The 15,403-nt window shown below is 42.2% G+C and overlaps 2 protein-coding genes across 4 annotated transcripts in view; both read right to left on the bottom strand.

Moving 5' to 3' along the window:
• Positions 1-1,059: 1,059 nt before the first annotated feature.
• On the bottom strand, positions 1,060-4,180 carry LOC133021590 (death-associated protein-like 1 homolog). Its single transcript, XM_061088500.1, has 4 exons — positions 4,014-4,180; positions 2,427-2,523; positions 1,847-1,913; positions 1,060-1,729 (listed from the first exon to the last, which is right to left on the bottom strand). Exons 1-4 carry the CDS (start codon positions 4,081-4,083, stop codon positions 1,613-1,615), a joined length of 351 nt encoding a protein of 116 aa, XP_060944483.1. The 5' UTR covers positions 4,084-4,180; the 3' UTR covers positions 1,060-1,612.
• A 1,809-nt stretch (positions 4,181-5,989) lies between these two features.
• pkp4 (plakophilin 4) overlaps positions 5,990-15,403 on the bottom strand; it is a 73,431-nt gene continuing 64,017 nt past the window's right edge. For all 3 annotated transcript variants that reach the window (XM_061088111.1, XM_061088112.1, XM_061088113.1), the window contains 10 exons: positions 15,117-15,234; positions 14,317-14,508; positions 13,634-13,807; positions 13,223-13,373; positions 11,839-12,031; positions 10,803-10,887; positions 10,349-10,466; positions 10,103-10,243; positions 9,237-9,301; positions 5,990-7,093 (listed from right to left, as the gene is read on the bottom strand). In XM_061088111.1, coding sequence (XP_060944094.1) covers positions 6,848-7,093; positions 9,237-9,301; positions 10,103-10,243; positions 10,349-10,466; positions 10,803-10,887; positions 11,839-12,031; positions 13,223-13,373; positions 13,634-13,807; positions 14,317-14,508; positions 15,117-15,234 — 1,483 coding nt within the window. In that variant the 3' untranslated portion in view covers positions 5,990-6,847. The remainder of the gene's footprint in view (positions 7,094-9,236; positions 9,302-10,102; positions 10,244-10,348; positions 10,467-10,802; positions 10,888-11,838; positions 12,032-13,222; positions 13,374-13,633; positions 13,808-14,316; positions 14,509-15,116; positions 15,235-15,403) is intronic.

The raw sequence follows: 15,403 nt of genomic DNA, 5'->3' as shown, positions 1-15,403 counted from the left end.
TTCTTAAATTATATAGTCTGCAATTTATATTATGTAAAATGCTATGTATATAAAGTGTATTTTTATTATAAATATATAAAAAGATTTGATAATCTCAAGAGTGGTGGAGTTTATAACAACCAGCTTGAAAGTCTGCAGTTTCTCTGCTGGCCACAAGGGGGTGCCATTATTACAATATGGTAGCTATCCAGATGATGATCTGGGAAATGCACGAGTTACTGTTTTTCTAGATAAAAAGAAAATAAAACTAAAATATTAAGTTAAAAGGGAATTAAATAATTTATATCCTCTGTCGTTTGCCATTTCGGTTGTGTGAAATCAAACTTAGTTATTCATTCACTAGGACACAGAACACATTCTTACATGCATTTTGAATGCACACTGGTTTGTGGTGAGAAACCTTTTGAAAACACTAGTTTCAACTTAATCACCCGTTGGGAAATATGCTGCGATAGTATTCAAACAGGTCTCCTGCCACCTAGTGGCGTTAATTCCTCATTCCAACATGACCTGACAGACACTAGAGTGTAAAACCTGAAATGTGAGCAGGCTGAGGAATGTCAAAAGGAAACCAGGAGAATGTTTATGATCCAGTTTGTTTTTCTATCTCCTGCGTCTCGGTTCTTCCACCACCTTGTTTATGATGCACCACAGGCCTGGTTTCATAAAGTCTGCATTTACAGAAGATACCATTAAAGTGATAATATCCAAACAACAACTTGAAGGTCTCTCTTCCACTGAGGTGATGTGAACCACTCACACAACACCTGCTGCAGTCTCAAAATGAAACTTAATTATTTGCTCTCATACAGTTGTATGCATGTTGAACGGATTTGAAAGCAATGCGCACGTTCCCCAGAATACCTTTCCACACACATTAAAAGTACGAGTCACTGTGTGAACCCAATGCAAAGATCTGAAGACCTCTTTCAATTCAAATCCAGAAACAGGAACAGTTGCACAACCTTCTCTGCTACTACTGGAGCAAAACAACAAGTCATTGGAGAGTAGTTAAAATGATGAACAGGCAAATATTTAAAACTGAAGAAAGGTCTGAAGTGGTAATGGAAGTTTTTTTATTAATATTTTGCTTACAACAAGTTTGATTTATAAAAGTACATCAAGTTCCATTTATAAATGGCTATATGCCGCCACCTAGGGACTGTTGCTGCCTACTGCAAAAGAAAACTAAAGAAATTAAGTACAAGTCTGCTATAAGCTTCTATCATGCTTTTTTTTTTTTTATTAAGGCTAATAAGTGCCAAGCAATACATTGTTTTTTAAACAGTCCCAAAAGCCTCACCTTCAGCCCCCCCCCCCTCTCTCAACATGCTGGTACCAACCTGCCATCGTTCATTCCATCAGCTGGAAAACACAACTCCATCGTGGGTTTAGAATAATCTGACAATCAAGCAACGCCTGAAAAATAAAGGCAGCCTCACTTTTCTACAGAGTAAACAGAGAGCTTGATGTGAGCTCTCTTTCCATCAACACATCACAAACAACCTGTCAGAACCCCTCGTGTGTCTAACACCTCATGTCCCTCTTTCACAGTTGACTCCACGCCGCCCCCCCCCCCCCCTCCGGGCGCAGTCGGAAACACGCACGCCGTTCAAAACTTCCTCGGCTGCTGAATGGGATACGAGCGGCACAAGTGGGTCTTCTCAAAAGCCGGGCGCAGCTTGCTGTGCCTCACGCTCACCGGCGTCTCGGGGAAGTCGTGGCTCAGCTGCAAAGAGACGTAAGGAGAGAGGTTAATGATCCGGCCTCCCTCAGAGCAGCTTCACTCAACATGCAAAGAACAAGAGTGGCTTTTTAAAGAAAAAGGGGCAATGTTTGTGTTTACCTTGTCGAGAGTTCCTGCCAGGAGTATTCCCACTTGTTGCTGCATCCTGTTGGCCGAGGCAACGGACCTGAGGAAAGAGTTTAGCTCAACTTTAAAGCAAATCTCAGGAATTTACAACAATGCTGCTGGACGTGTTATCGTAAAGTTTGAAGCAACATTCGTAATTCCGTCTGTAGGAATTAAAGGAATGTGTTGACTGTAGTTCTGCTAAGCTGAAACACAACTGATCACTGGATATTACCCATGATCCCCGGCTTCCTGAACCAAAACAGCTGCTGTTGTAACAAATAAATCAAACCCTGTTAATAATTCTTCACATTTGAAAATGTTACCCGCTAAATATCAGAGATGATTTAATCTATTTTAAGCTGCGACTGTCACAGGAGATCTCACCTGCTCACTAAAGTTAACAGAGCAGGTCGGGGAGAGAAGTGGGAGTGAAAGACACTTTGTCCTTTTTGCAAATCTGTATAATTAAACTAAATATGAAGCTGTTATTTCAAGGTAGTAAAAGTTACAGTGTTACTTTAACACCTCAAACCTTTCCTTCAGCGGTGCTACATGCAGTCTGCGGACCTACCTCAGTTTATCAGCGCGCTTGGGATCCTTCTCCTGGCTCCCGTGGCTGCTTCCATCCTCCATGCTCTTCTTGGCCACTCGTTTACCTCCGGCCTTCACTGTTGACCCCGAACGAAGGAAAGGTTAAATATGTTAGCTTGGGGGGGGAGATTGTTTGTGTGCACTCGTGCTTTGCAGATGTATAAGATTAGTGTGTTTTCAGTATGCATGGGATCCTGACGCTTCGAAGGAAAAAGATAATGAACAAATTGTTTGAGAAACTCAGTGAACCACCTCATGACTGTTTTCAGTGTAACAACTTTACATGGACAGGACTGGTCCAACAATGAGGTCATTCTGAAGCCGACATGTTTGTTCATGTTTACACAAGCTGCTAAGAGAATATTGTGCGTTCATTCTGCCATTGACATGTTACAGAACACATTCTGATTAGGACTCAAATCTACATTAAAACCTGCTACTTGTTTACACTAGCAAAATGCCATTAGGGTTTATTTCTCTGGTTGATATTAGTTTCCATGGAGACGTGATGTTGATCTGGTCACATGTGAATCTGATGAGGCTGCGTTTTATCCCCACTGATGAACTTCATCGTTTACACCTGCGTGTTTCCCACTGTGACCAGTCTAAATGTCTGCTGGGGAAAAACACCAGACGGTTTAGTTAAAGCAGCGGGGTCTCGAGTCTGAGTCCAGCTCGAACACTGGGTCCCAATGGGTGGGGGGGGGGGTAAATCTGAAGGGTCCCACAAGATTAAAAGGGGGAGAGAGAGAAAAACAAATCTGTTACACAAACTGTTTTTCCTCTACAAAAGGTCAAAACTTTCTTTATGAAACACTTTTACCTCTTCAGGACTGAAATCATAAAAAATAAAAATCTCTAGAAAAAATAAAAAGGATTGATCTCCAGTGGTCTTTCCTATAGTCTGGTTTGGGACCTTAAATCAGGGCTGGGCTTAATAAATGATTTATCACCACAATATAAATGATCAACCTCAGATTTAAAAAAAAAAAAAAAATGTTGCTTTTTAAATCAAGTTTTTAAAAACACAACCTTCACATACAAATCTTTAAAAGTTAAAGAAATGCGACATTAAACCTGAGTACTGTTGATTTTGACAGATATGAACAAAGAGTCCTAAAACTACATCATTTAAAAAAAAAAATAAAAAACGTATTTAAAAAAAACAATCCTCAAACCCCGGTGATTCTGTTACTATGCACCACTCAGTTTGCACCTGCGATCATTAAATAACACGTAAAGACAGAAGGAGCTGATTTTGCGATGCGCACGTTTTGGCACACGACGGTATTTTTGCATCGCACGCAGCTTACAGAACAAAAAAAACACTGCGTTCTTTTCGATGTTTTGCTCTCACGCACCCGAGGCCTGTGAAAGAGATCCGTGCAAACAACTAGCGAATCTCAGAGAGAGATAGAGTGAAGAAGATGAAGAAGAAGAGGGTGAGGTGTTGTTGAGGAGAAAGCATGAGCAGCAGGAGCATGAGGAGCAGGAGGAGGAGCAGTGGAAAACAACAGACACACAAAACGCATGAAAAGGATTGTGTGCGTGTGTGTAGCAGCTTCACCTGCAGGCGGGTGTCCGGCCTTCAGCAGCGGAGCCTCCTTCGCTCCGGACTTGTTCAGATGTTGCACCATTTTCTAAAAGTTTTTCCGTAGAGAAGCACGAGGCAAGCAAAACAAACTCTGGTTCTCTGCAGCGACGCCTCCTCCCTTGTTTTTATGCTCCCACGCTGATGACGCCACAGGAAGTGTGCAGCAAGAGGCACGCCCACTTTTCAATGTTTTGAATTGATGCTGAGTTGTTTTCACTCGTAAAGTGGAAACAACACGTCTCGAGTTTTCATCGACGCTTGTATTTGAAACATGTGTTTAATGTTTATTTGGTTTGATTATTTCGGAACGATTAAGCCGTTTTATTGTGAAAATCCTTAAAAAAACATTGATTAATAATATATTTTATTCCTAATATGAAATCTGAAGTGTGTAATGGATGCAGGCAGGTTTTTAAACTCCCTGATAGAAACAATGCAGTGTGAACAAATCTACTAAAGATTAAAGTACATATCAAACAGTGCATTTGCAATCAGGGATGCATGGACTTTTGTATAAATATAAAATGTGGTTTGTATTTATTAATAAGTGTTTAATTATAAAGTGTGACGTGCAATTGAATAAATTCACTTTTCCCTCATATTTTCCATCGGGTCGAATTGAACGTCTCTGTAGGAAGGAGTGCACATCGTTCAGTGATGCATAAAACCAACTTCCTCAATGAACATGTGAAAATAAGACTTTCTACACTGCTGCTACAAGTGACACACATTTTGACAGCCATTTTTGTTTTGTTTTACTGGAGTAAGGCAGATGTTTTGATTTGTAGAAGACAAAGAAGAGGCCGATCTCATCGACTGTGGGTTCGCGGGCACATCAGACTAAAGCAAGTCTCTGTTAGTAAGTTAATTCCTGGCTTTACTCCAGAAGCTCTGCAGAGGAGAAACCTGCTGATCGCCACAGCAAAGAAAATGTTTTAATCAGCATCTCTGTGCAACTAGTGGATGGATTCATGTGGAACTGGGTGGAAGGATGTGGTGGATCAGTGGAGAACCCCTTACCTTGTGGTACAGATCTGGTTCAGAACGTGGATCCAGGATCTTTAACACTGTGATGTAAGTTTATTTTGGTTAATTTCTTCAATCTGTTACATCCAGTTATGTTTGATGAGACAAATCTGGCATGTTGAAAGAGATCGGTATCAGAGAGTGGGATCTTTATTGTGCAGATCCAAATGAAAATCTGCATCAAGTGGATATAAAAGACTTTCATGGGTTGTGTTGTGTTTTGTTGTAACAAATGGAAGAAACCTGCACCTACCACTAATGAGCAGCTGAGATCATGTCAGTGTTTTTTTCAGGAAACTACTATCCGATTTCCACCAAACTTGGGAGGCTTGCAGTGGTTCTGGAGGTCATCCTTTCACCAGAAGGTCGGTGGTTCCATCCCTGTCCCCCCCATTCTGTTTGCCAAAGATTCCTTGGGCAAGACACTTAACCCCAAATAGCCCCTGACACCTGTGCCTGCAGTGTGTTGCATTGATGGCCACAAAAATAAGTGATGCTATATGGATAAACTGTAAATACAAACCATTTGGTATTTGGGTTCCAAAAGAACTCATTACATTTTGGTGCAGATGCAGATTAAGGATCAAATACAGGATTTTACATATTTTGTACGACAAACAAATTATTCAGGCTAACGGACCACTTCCCTTTTTATTTCATGTTTCTATGATAAAAACTAGACAATCACATGTCGGCGGTTGGGCCTTGGGCGGGGGTGTGCGCTTCACCGAGCACACGTCTAACATGTCTGTGTCCACTTCTCTCCACCTGTTGAATGCAGCGGTAAACAACTGCTCGAGGGAACAGTTTGATTTCATGTTCAAACTTGTTTCATGTTTGCTTGTATAGAAAGTGGCAGTGAACAGTTGGTGTGAAATGTGGTTGGACTGTTCCTGTGAAAACATTACGATCACACGGAGCGCTTAAAAAACAAAACTGACCTTTTATTATTTTTAACACGTTTGTGCTATGATGCCATCTTTGTCCACATACTTCTTCATATATTTATTTCTCTATAGATTTAACATGGCACAAAGTTTGTCCTCTTTAGCCAATGCTGATGAGTTTAGAACAGGTGATGTGTTTTGTGTGTGTTTTTTTTTCTGTATTTACAATACGATGAAAGAAATGTACAAGACTCCATGGCATTACACAACTTCAACATTAGGTACAGACACAACTTGATCCCTCTGTACAATCTAATATCTTTAGGTTACAATGTTTCTTAAAGTTCATCTTTTGTTTTGTTTTTTTACAGATATGAGTTCATGATCCATTTTGGCTTCAGCACATACATAATCCCCCTCTTGACCCTTTCCGCAGACCCTTGCTCACACGACTCACACCTTTCACCATGCTAGCACTCGCTAAGAGTTTCATGAAGGAAATAAAACTAACATCTAGACAGAGCAGGACGCACGTCTCGTCACGGTAGTGTCCAGGTTCGTCCCCCAGCATGATTCCATCTTTCTCTCCTAAATAAAAAAATATAATAAAAAAAACTAAAACATTCCTTGATTTCCTTCTTTGGCACACGTTCCATCATTCCATCATTTCATCGGCCATCGCTCGGTTGAACTCCCTCATCCAACACACGCACATCCACTTTAAAACAAACACACTTATAAAGCCAAGTTCATGAAAAATAGTTCATCAGGTTTTTTTTGTGCATGACTGGATCTTTGCCTTTGCTGCAGGGTGGAGACACGCCCCCTCCTCCCCCCGCTCACACCCCAGGCATACACAAGGTTCTTGATCGTAACCACAGAGCGTCCGCGGGCCTACACCCAGGAGTCGGGCGAGCCGGGGTACTGCTCCGCCCGGTACGAAGGCCTCCGCGTGCTAGCGTAAAAGTCCACGTAGTTGGTGGTGGATTTCAGTCCGTGAGGCTGCGTGCTATACTCCACAGCGGGGGGGTAGGTGATGACCTCCTCCAGGTAGGGGTCGTCGTAGCCGTGGGGGGGCTGCAGGTACATTCTGTACGTGTCGTAATTCCTCCTGCCCGGCTCTTCTGTATAATACACAGGCTGCGAGGAAAAACAGAGAAGGTTAACAATTATAATACTTCCATATTATATCAACAGAAAATTCCTCACAAAACCTCTCAGGAAATTGGACGAATGGCCTAAATGAACACTTTGCGTCATTGTTACAAATGTTTAGTGTGATTAAAATGCTTGATTACAACAGCAGCTCGTCTGTGTCATCGCTCGACTGAAAAAAAATAATCCCTTCAAGTCGTTTTAAAAGTTAAAATAAAATGATAAAGCAATTCCTGGATCTGCCGCTTTGTCTGGATCCACGGCAACTTGCTTTAAATGTAACTATGCAATATTCATTCTGTGTGTGCAATCCATTCACTGGATATATGAGTTTTTATTCCATTCCACTCTAATCCATATTTTTCTTTCATAAACTTAAGAATGATTATACTAACACCTAAGTTTTGCATTGTACTTACTGATGCCTATTTTGACTCTTGCTGCTGTAATATTGCAAATTTTTCCTCTTTTTTTCCCCCGAGAATTTCTCTGGGGCATTAAACCTTTATTTGATAGGAGAGAATTAGTGTGAAAGTAGGGGCAGGGAACAGGGAAAAAGCAGAGTCAGGACTTCTGCTGCCTCATAATAAAAGTCTAATATTAGAAGCATTCACAGGAAATGCAGTGTATTTGTCGCTGAGATTTGTGCTGACCACGGCAGTTCAATACAATAGGACCGAGTCAGAGGAGCAGTAAGATGGAGACAAGCAGGACACCTCCCGCTCCTCAGCACAGCAACTCTACTGCTGTATTAAACTACATTCGTCATTTCGTTAATCTTGAGGATTATTATTTTAAGGACAGGTTTGAGCTTCTTGTGTTTTCTAATAACATGTTAACACTTCCCCTCAGTAACGTCTCTAATGTTTGCCCGACAAGTGAAGACGATGATATCAACCATCTTGTTCAATTCACGGCAAAAAAGCAACTAAAAAGTGTTTTCTTAACTATTTCTTTATATCAAGTTTTCTTCCACTACTGTCAACTAACTACACATAAAAGGATAAAAACACCACAAATCAATGATCAACATGATTGCGATAAAATATCATAACATATAGTTACATCCTGGAGAAGTGAACTTTTGTTTAACTGCAATATTTTGTTAATCAATCCCCTTCTCGCCCACAAGTTTGAGAGCACTAACACAACAGGTACCAACCCAGCAGTTTAATTAAAATTCTCTGTCTGATGTAAATGGGATAATGGCTGCCTTCACACGTTAGCAAATCTAAATGTGATGTGATGAAGGACACGAGAGAAACTCCCCCGTCTCCTTCCTCACTGTCCCCTGTTCTCTGGCCCGGACGGACGTGTCCCGGAGTGACAGATGCCTGAGATGCACGCAGACTACCCCAATCCCAGCAGTCACATCCACTCTGGCTCATACAATAGCTGACGTGCAGGGCTGTTCCCAGCGTCGCCATTTATCTGCAGCCGAATACGTGTCAGTCTCTTTGTGTTAGTGAGGCGGGTCGGAAGAGCTGCTCGTCCTCGCCAGCTTGGTACAGCACGATGAGAGGATCTCAATCTAACAAACTTGTACCTGGACTGTTAACAGTTTCCAGAGAGGAAAATATTAATTAATTAATTAATAAATTAATCTATTTATTAAAAGGTTCATACCTGCAGTTACTTTCTGTGTTTTAACATTGAAGCAAATTGGATCTCAAACGATTAACTGATGAATCGATTGAGCAATTTGATTATTCTCTGTTTTATTTCACCGAAAATCGAATTAGTGGCTTTTGGACTGGTGCTCAAAACAAACAAACAATCTACACACATCATCTTTGTGTGTGAGAGTTTGTAACATTTATTTTTCTCTGTTTCTGGCATTTTATCAAATTAATAATTATAATAATAAAAATAAACATCCATCAGATTAATTGATGAAAAAAATAAGCATTAGATGCAGCCTTATTGCTAATGATGTTTTGAATGTGTGTAATTCAGCTGATGCCATCACGTTTTGCGTTGCCCTTATCATTTAGTTACACTGTTAACATGATAATATTTATATAAACAGTCAGATATGGGTTCATTTCCACCTGATTGGCTACTTGAGCAGGTGGAATAAGAGCAGAAATACAAGCAGCAGATGAGAATTCAGAGCATTTGTATTTACCTGTGTTCTCCTGGGCTCCTCTCTCGTGGGCGATGGGTAGTAATATGAAGAAGGCTTTACAGACCCTGGAAAAGAGTACAAATAAAAGGTGTGTTAGTGTTTATCAAACAGTTGGACTTAATGCAAACCCACTTCATTTGGTATCAGTGAAAAAGTCAGATCATCCCCAGAGGGCAAATGTCTGTATTTAGCAGACATTAGTTCAAAAAGTGTGACGCTGATCTGGAGAGAGAAATAACAGCGAATAATAGAGTTGGCCACAACTGGTCTGTTGTTTACACAGCCCATGGGACGGGATTTTGCTTTGGCACTCCATCCATCCAGTGGAATCCTGAAACTCAATTTCCACTTTGCTATGTGATGTGGAGGCTGCAGCTCATTCTGTTGACTTTGCCCTCCCCCCCATGCTCCCACCGACCAGCGGAGGCTGGCCAGAGCGCTCGTCTGATGTCCGGGTGCCCACTCAAGCTGCAAGCTGCAACTTGGGCCCACTAACAACGGCAGTATTGTAGTGCGTGTCTTTGTGTGTGCGTCCGCCACTGGCTGGTCAGTCCACATTACTGCTGTGCAGCACAAAACCAGCTCTGAAGTGCTGTGAATCAAACTGAGTGACTGTCTCAGGGCTGCCAGGCTTTGGTGGGGATGATAAGGGAGGGCTGCACTGGCAGGAAGAGGAGGCCGGCTGTGGAATCTGCTGGGTGTTATGAGGGATAAAGCAGATAACGTTCTGCACAGGGGCGACCAGAGGGGAGCTTGTGATTACTGTCTGGTGCAGAGAGGGTATCTGGTTTGAACACGATTGGAAAGAGCAGCTGAATACAAGATGTTTGCAGTTTCAATGGCTTCCAGATGTGCGCTCTTCCTACCTGTATACTGATTTTTATGAATACTGTTGTCCCCTTGGAAATTATAAAATTGCATAGTTGACTGTGCTCTCTGGTAATCTTTGATAGTGTCTCTATGCTCTTTGATGCCCAGCGCTGCCGGAGACGACGTGGCACTGGCAGCTGTGGAAGAGAGAAAAACATTTGGACATTAAATTCCAGAGGTTTTCCTGTTTCGCCGGCGGTTTCTATTTCCATCGGGTTGCAACTGAGGCTGAAAGAACATACCAGGGTGGTTGACTGGGGACATCTGAACGGCGCTGGTGGGGAGGGTGGGCTGGGACTTGAACCTGTCCCTTTCAAGTGTCGACACAGGAGTGAGGAAGTGGTTTTGGTTCCATCCGTCCTGGAAGGGAAGAACAGAGACGAAAAAGTATGAATAGTAAGAACAGTGCTGGATGTTGTACAACAAATCTGTGGTACATTTAAATATGTCCTTCCTTTGGTCACAGGGGAAACTTGAAAAACTCCTCTGCCTTATGGTCCTCAGTTCGTCCATATTGCTAAAAGGTACCAATGATTAAACCATTTGAATCTGCTGTATTTTTTTTACGACTGTTTCCAGTTGAAACCTGTTGCACTCATGTTACAATATTACTCATGAAAAGAAATTAAACTGGCTACATGAGTTTTAACATAATAAATCAGTGATTGAACACAAGTAACATCACAACGTCCTTACTTTTTTATAGATGATACGTAGATCCCGGTACAGCCAGAGTGTGTTCAGCACCTGAGCAGCTGCCTTCACCACCTTCATAGAGTACCTGGAACACAGGCAAAAAAAGAATCCTTTTCAGTGCTGATTAAAACAATTCAGCCACATCATAAATAACACAGTAAATATTGTAGAACACTACAATTAGCTTTGGGAATTGAGACGTGGATAGATGTCCATGCATGGATAACACCACAACAATGTGAAACATGACACATGAGGCCCAGAAAGAAGGGAGAGAGAAGATTAAAGAATGAGGTAGAGAAGAAGAGAAGAGAGGAAGTAACTGGGGTTGTATTTAGGGTCCAGTTCGGGCTGAAGACACATCCGTTTTCATTGACTGTATCATGTCACTGACAAAAAATCCACCAGTCCATCAATTTCATATCCTCAACAGTCCTGAAGACTTTCACAATCTATTTCTAAAGAGTTTTATGCAGATGCTTTTTGCATCATGCGATTTAATGTATATAGGAAATAGTAAATACTTTTTAGTCTGTGATTGTTGAGTTACTGCTTAAAAGATATAAAGATCATTTTGTCATTTCAACATTTGACCTCTTTTGGAGTTGAAACAAGGAACAGATAAAAGAACTAGAATCGATAAACAGATGCAGAAATCCAACCGGACCCTGAGAGTGACTGATGGAAGAGAGTGTCCTCAGTGTGTTTTAACCTGGAACATTACTGAATATATAGCAGGCTAGAAATAGACTGCTGCCATCAGTCCACAGGGAAACACACGCTCAATGCACACAAACCACCTTCCCTGTGGCTACAGCTTCTCCTTCTGCAAGCATTTAAATGTATGAGTGTGTGTGTGTGTTAATGTAAACCACCTACTCTCCAATGTCCAATACAGTGTGTGCAGCCGAGCCACTAACACATTTGGCTGTAAACATGTTTGTGTGAGAGTTTGAATCGACGTTTTAGCGAGTCTTGTATCACTGTGTACAAAAAAGAAAAAGCATTGGGACAAATCCTTGCTGCTGTAGCACACCTGTCTCCTCTGCCCTTGGTGATGTTGACCAGCTTCTCGATGCCGCCCGTGTCGGCCAGGGCCTTGGCGTTCTCCATGTTTTTGCTGGTCACCTCGTTCAGGGTGCAACAGATGGCCGCCACGGTCTCATCTGACAGCAGGGTGGTGTTTCCCCCGGGGAGACGGTTGACCAGGTCCCTCATCGCATACTTCCCTGAGAGGGAGGAGGGAGAGTGAGACGTGCAGCTCATACATTTTGACATATTGTAAATTGGGCATGTGGGCAGAAGCTTAATACACAGAGAGGAGAGGAGGAGGTCAACACACGTACACTGCTGTTTTTGTAAACACGTTACATAATGTATAAGTGCACATCGCAACTACATTAAACAATTCCTGCATTACGAGTGACTTTGCTTGAAACTGCAGTGAGGTAGGCAGTTTTCCTGAATGACATTGAATCACCACTACAAGGGCGTCTTCTGTTAAAAGAGGATTGCTCCCCCTATCTCTCCCTCAGCCAGGCAGCCCCACTTAAGGACCTGAATGCATGCAGCACATGTAACCCCCCCCACCTCCCACCTACACACAACACAAAGCGCCTCAGACCAAAACTGCAGCTCATCCTCAGGCGTTTCTCCCTGCCTTGCTGGAACTGTCCCTCCTCATTAATCCCACAGAGAGAGAAGAGCCTTGTTTTTTTTTTAGATTAGACTGTTAGGTGGAATGGAAAATAATAACCAGCAGTTAAATGGGATAAAGAACCACCCTGGTTCTGTTTCATGTTAAACACACAGTTCAACATTGTTCTTTTTGTCAGTGGACATATGCAAAATAGTTTTAGATGAAATATTGAATAACCACTTCAGTTTATATTCAAAATCTTCACAATACTGTCCTTCACTGTGTATTTGGTATTATTAGAATTTTCCCTAGGATCCTTTATAAGGAGTTGATTGAACAGTTCTAAAATGAGATAAGAGCTAATTAATTTGAAATGTGAATAAAAACAAAAACAGCAGCCTTCCATAAACCAAGTGACACATTAATAAATGTAAAAACATTCTCAGTTCATTATGAAACTGCATGAGGCCTGTACTTCACCCCAGAGGGATTTTTATGCCAGTGTTGGGTTTTATGTTACTATAAAAACATGGTGGTGCAACAAAGTGGCTTCCATGGAAAAGGACAAGTCCCCTGTGTAGATATGAAGGAATCATTCTGCACTCATTACACAATGATTGTTAGGTTGAGGCGATTAAACATTGATGAATTATGAATATGTTTTTTTCCTGCCAAAGGATCCCCTGAAATCCTGCACACTGTACCTTCATGTTTGCTATAATTTCCTTCAGAAAGGCAGAATTCTGAAAAAAGTTTGCGGTTTGACAGCGTCATTTCTCACCTATGAGTTCCTTGTTCCTGACATCCAGTGCCATGTTTCTCAGCGCGGTGGCAACCGAACACACCACCCTGTCGTTATCCATTCGCAGCAGCTCCACTAGGATGGGCAGTCCCTTCTCCTTACGCACCGCTGCACGGATGTATGCTGCAAACTGCACACACAAAGACACACACACCAAAGGCATTCAGACAGTAAAAGGGTTGAGACGACAAACACAGGGAAGTGCACGTTGCACTTTGAGTGATTTCAAGTGTAAAACAGACGTCCGCTTTAACTGAAACAAAGGACGTGAGCTGTTAAATCCTGATGCTTTACTCCCTCAGATATCACATTAAACAGTGTATATACAATCAGAAGAGGATGTGTGTATTACTTTGAGCGCACACACATACACAAGCACTAGTATTGTACCTTCCAGTTGCCGGCTGACAAGTTCTGAAGAGACCCAGCCGCCCCCTCCAGAGTGGCAGGATTTGAGCTTTCAGCCAGTAGTGTTAAGTATGGTTTAACCACGGCAGGGTGCCACAACATCTCTGCTCCCTTGGGAGACTTGGAGAAGCCGGGGATGGGTCCCACACCGTCCCACTGAGCACAGAATCAAAGTGTTTAGTCCATAATATACAATGTACAGTGGAAAATAGCCTTAAAGCGACATGATAACCATTTCTCTCTGACGGTATTAACATAGATTTGCCCAGTCAGCATTTTAGAATACTTCCGCAAACGTTTGAACTTTGTTTGTCCATATCTATAATGTGTATACCTTTGACCAAAATCATCTAATTTTTGAGTGCAAGAGAACATCTGTGTGAAATGTGAGGAAATTCCCTCCAGATTTCTCAGATTCACAAATCAGGAGGTCACCGCGACCCTGACCTTTAACCTCACATGATGAAAATCAATTCATCCTTGAGTCCAAGTGAACTTTCGTACCAAATTTGAAACGTAGTGCATCCAGTTGGGCTGTCGCAGAGGAAAAGAATAATCCAATAAGTTCCATTGACCTTGACGTACACATTGATTAAATATGAACAGTGTGAAGTTTTTTGCCTATGTTAAAACTCTGGGCCTCTATTAAAAAGCACCTCACTCACCGAGTCTTCCTGCAAGCTCTTTTTTTTCTTCTTCTTCTTCCTGCCCCAGCAGCTGGAGTCCAGCTCTTTACAGGGCGACTCGTTGCCCAGTAAGCCATCCAGCTCTTCCCCCCCGATCAGCCGGGACGGCGGCATCTCCAGCTCCAGACGATAGGACAAGTTCCTTAGAGTGCAAATACAGTTCTCCACAATCTGGGGGGCCGGTGGAGGGAGAGAGAGAGAGGAGTTTGGGTGGTACACAGACCTGCTGTTCGCTGCCTTACAAATCAATTAGATACGGTGCCCATGAGATTTCAGTTCAAAAGAATATCTGGACCAGAGCAAATGGATTTAATTCCACGCTGTGTGAGCTCTGTACAGGCTTTGCCTCACAGAATGTCAATGAGCATATATGTTTGACAAAATTAATGGGCTCTATCCCACGGGAGATGATCTCCACAGTGCAATGAGCGTCTGACTTTTTTTTACAGAGCACAGATGCATGTCTGAGAGGTCTGATCTCCTTTCTACCGCTACCACAGAAGAAAGATGCTAATATACTGTATAACAGGTGAATGAGCTCATCTTCTGCATTGGATTCTGAATGTCAAACATTGTGCAAGTATGGCTCGTGCATTGGGTGAAAAAAAGCAGATGAAACAGTTGCTGTTGGCTGCGGTGAGGGTCATTTAGACTCAGGCAATAAAATGATTCAAACAGGGGTAAGTAGGATTATTCCCCAGAGCCTCTTATCATGTGGCAGCATGTTTTCCTCTCGGCTGAGTGTGTGTGTTTGTGCTGGAGCCTGAGTGGGTGCGTACCTTGCTGTCGAAGTCAGAGGTGTTTACACAGGCTTTGATGACGTAGAGCAGTGAGTCCACCAGGCCCTCGCACACGCGCATCTGTTTTCTGGCCTCCTCGCCGGCTGAACTCAGGTTCCTTTTAAAAACAACACACACACACACAAATTGAGCCTTGGAGTTGAGTCTTTGTTCAACAAACAAATGAGCATATACAAACACACAAAATGACAGCTGTGTGTGTGTGTGTTTATTCCACTAGAATCAGTAATGCCATCCCCGCACACCATAAATAATGTATGAAGTGT

Source organism: Limanda limanda, chromosome 16, assembly GCF_963576545.1.
Source record: "Limanda limanda chromosome 16, fLimLim1.1, whole genome shotgun sequence".
Taxonomy (NCBI): Eukaryota; Metazoa; Chordata; class Actinopteri; order Pleuronectiformes; family Pleuronectidae; genus Limanda; species Limanda limanda.
Note: the sequence above shows the minus strand (reverse complement) of the source record. Positions and strands in the feature narration are given on the sequence as shown.

What these genes read in the sequence shown, in the direction of transcription:
- LOC133021590 (XM_061088500.1), bottom strand. Translation starts at nt 4,083, where the DNA reads ATGGTGCAACATCTGAACAAGTCCGGAGCGAAGGAGGCTCCGCTGCTG. An exon ending in AAGCGCGCTGATAAACTGAG is followed by an intron (nt 1,914 to 2,426) that starts GTAGGTCCGCAG and finishes CTCTTTCCTCAG; the next exon opens with GTCCGTTGCCTCGGCCAACA. An exon ending in TGGCAGGAACTCTCGACAAG is followed by an intron (nt 1,730 to 1,846) that starts GTAAACACAAAC and finishes GTCTCTTTGCAG; the next exon opens with CTGAGCCACGACTTCCCCGA.